Source organism: Mizuhopecten yessoensis, unplaced genomic scaffold (assembly GCF_002113885.1).
Source record: "Mizuhopecten yessoensis strain PY_sf001 unplaced genomic scaffold, ASM211388v2 scaffold2905, whole genome shotgun sequence".
NCBI lineage: Eukaryota > Metazoa > Mollusca > Bivalvia > Pectinida > Pectinidae > Mizuhopecten > Mizuhopecten yessoensis.
Window position 1 is genome coordinate 173,963 of NW_018404778.1, and position 2,423 is coordinate 176,385.

Consider the following 2,423-nt stretch of genomic DNA (forward strand, 5'->3'; position numbering starts at 1 on the left):
GACTGATATAGGTTATAGTAAGGATTGGGTATTGACTGATATAGGTTGTGGTAAGGATTGGGTATTGACTTGATGGACTTGAGTTAGGAATACTTGACTCGCCTGTTTTACAGATACAGAAGTACTTGACTCAGCAGAGTTGGAGCTAACAGTATGTACTGTGTACATGTGTTTCAGATGTATAGCCTCCTCACCTAGAAGTTTGTCCCAGGAACAACTCACGATGCTCACTTCAGGAATAGAGATGTTAGCCATGGCATGTACAGAAAATGGTACTTCACAGTCAAACTGTTCAGATAAACCTCACAGTCAAACTGTTCAGATAATTATACAGTAATTCAGGCTCATTTTTCAGAAAACTCAGTCACACAAAACAGAAAATTCTACAGTAATTCAGTCACATTGTATCATATAAACAGTTGTTTGAAGACAAATGCCAATGCATACTTTTTTGTGAAAGATAAAGCTACCACAAATATTCTATATTATATAGAGATACATGTATCAACAAAAGTTGTTTTATACATTGATCTTATTTTTTTTTCAGAGTCCAACCAACAGCATTTATTAGGATTAAACAATCTCTCTGAACACATTCTTCAGTTTATGGAAGTCAAGATCAAAGGTCAAGGTCGACTGATGAAATCGGCTTGTGTAACATTATTACATCGACTAACTTTGTCAGAATCAGGAAGAACAACAGTGATTCGTGTGTTCAATCTGACACGGTAAGAGACTTATCATTACCAGGGGAATACCCTACAGTATACAGATAGAACATATTCCTGGGTGCAGGCTGTTATTACCTCACCTGGCCAGAAGGACCATGTGAGCTTATGCCGTACTGCGGCGTCCGGCGTCCGGCAACATTTCCTTTTAAATGACATGTGAAGAACTGGAGGACCTAGGGTCACGATATTTGACCAGTAGGTAGATGGGATGGAGTGCTATAACTTTTTTTCATTAAAATGACCTTGACCTACTTTCAAGGTCACAGGGGTCAGTTATGTTCAAAACTTTAAACAATAATATCCTAAGAACCATTTGGACTAGAGTCATGATACTTGGGTATGTTATGTAGTCCAGCAGTGCAAATCTTTTTCCAAATTTGAAATTTCAAACAACAATATCTTTAGAACCGTTTAAGAGATGTTAAAATGTCTTGTGCCTAGTTACCAAATTTTGTCTGAAGTTACCTATATGCCAGTTTCATGTAACAAAAGAAAAAGGTGAGCATTACAGGCCCTCTGGGCCTCTTGTTTTTTGCATTTGAGCTTATAATTAGTTAATTTTACATTCCATTGCTGTACTATTGTTTACAGTTCAATTATAATCCTAATACCAGGAATGTTAATACATATCCATAGTTTCACTTTTTACAATACTGTCATCAAGAACTGTCCTCAAAACACAAGAAAGTTTAATTTAAATTAATTTTGTGTGTTAAGTCATGAATGAACTTTGTGTCAATTCTTGTGTTTTTTCTGTAGAGTAATTATGGCACTGTTTGACAATCATTATCTTTGTAGAGTAATTTGGTACTGTTTGACAATCATTATCTTTGTAGAGTAATTACGGTACTGTTTGACAGTCATTATCTTTATAGAGTAATTACGGTACTGTTTGACAATCCTTATCTTTGTAGAGTATTTACGGTACTGTTTGACAATTCTTGTCTTTGTAGAGTAATTACGGTACTGTTTCACAATCCTTATCTTTGTAGAGTAATTACGGTACTGTTTGAGCTCATTAGAACCAACATCACAATAGCCATTACAGCTGGTAGTGTCCTCAACAACCTGGCACTGGATAAAATGTGAGTATTGTATTACTCATAAAGCACTGCGTATTATAGATTATCACACTGTATTGTATAATAATGGGCAAGGAAGTTATTCCAACAGTGTAGACTATATATGAGTTTGTCAAATTTAACCAAGCGCTTATCGTTTATTCATACCTAGAGAGTAGCTGGTTTGTAGGTTGGTGATCCAGTACCTTTTCCTTGAGCGCCGTCTCGATTCATCCCAGGTTGGGCAATGATCTATGGCAACCACCTGCATGTCTTTCCAACCATGGTTAGGCATGTTAAAGTTTGCTGTTGGAATGAATTCCTTGCCCCTTACTACAAACGTAAGGATCTACAAACCTACGATTGTAAGGATAGAAACATATGGTTGTAAGGATCTACAAACCTACGATTGTAAGGATCTACAAACCTACGGTTGTAAGGATAGAAACATGGTTGTAAGGATCTACAAACCTACGATTGTAAGGATCTACAAACCTATGGTTGTAAGGATAGAAACATGGTTGTAAGGATCTACAAACCTACAGTTGTAAGGATAGAAACATATGGTTGTAAGGATCTACAAACCTACGGTTGTAAGGATAGAAACATATGGTTGTAAGGATCTACAAAC

The 2,423-nt window shown here is 36.4% G+C and overlaps 1 protein-coding gene across 2 annotated transcripts in view; it reads left to right on the plus strand.

The window, feature by feature from the left end:
* LOC110446644 (tetratricopeptide repeat protein 12-like) overlaps positions 1-2,423 on the plus strand; it is a 30,245-nt gene that overhangs the window by 13,194 nt on the left and 14,628 nt on the right. For both annotated transcript variants that reach the window (XM_021491898.1, XM_021491897.1), the window contains 3 exons: positions 178-272; positions 548-728; positions 1,724-1,816. In XM_021491898.1, coding sequence (XP_021347573.1) covers positions 178-272; positions 548-728; positions 1,724-1,816 — 369 coding nt within the window. The remainder of the gene's footprint in view (positions 1-177; positions 273-547; positions 729-1,723; positions 1,817-2,423) is intronic.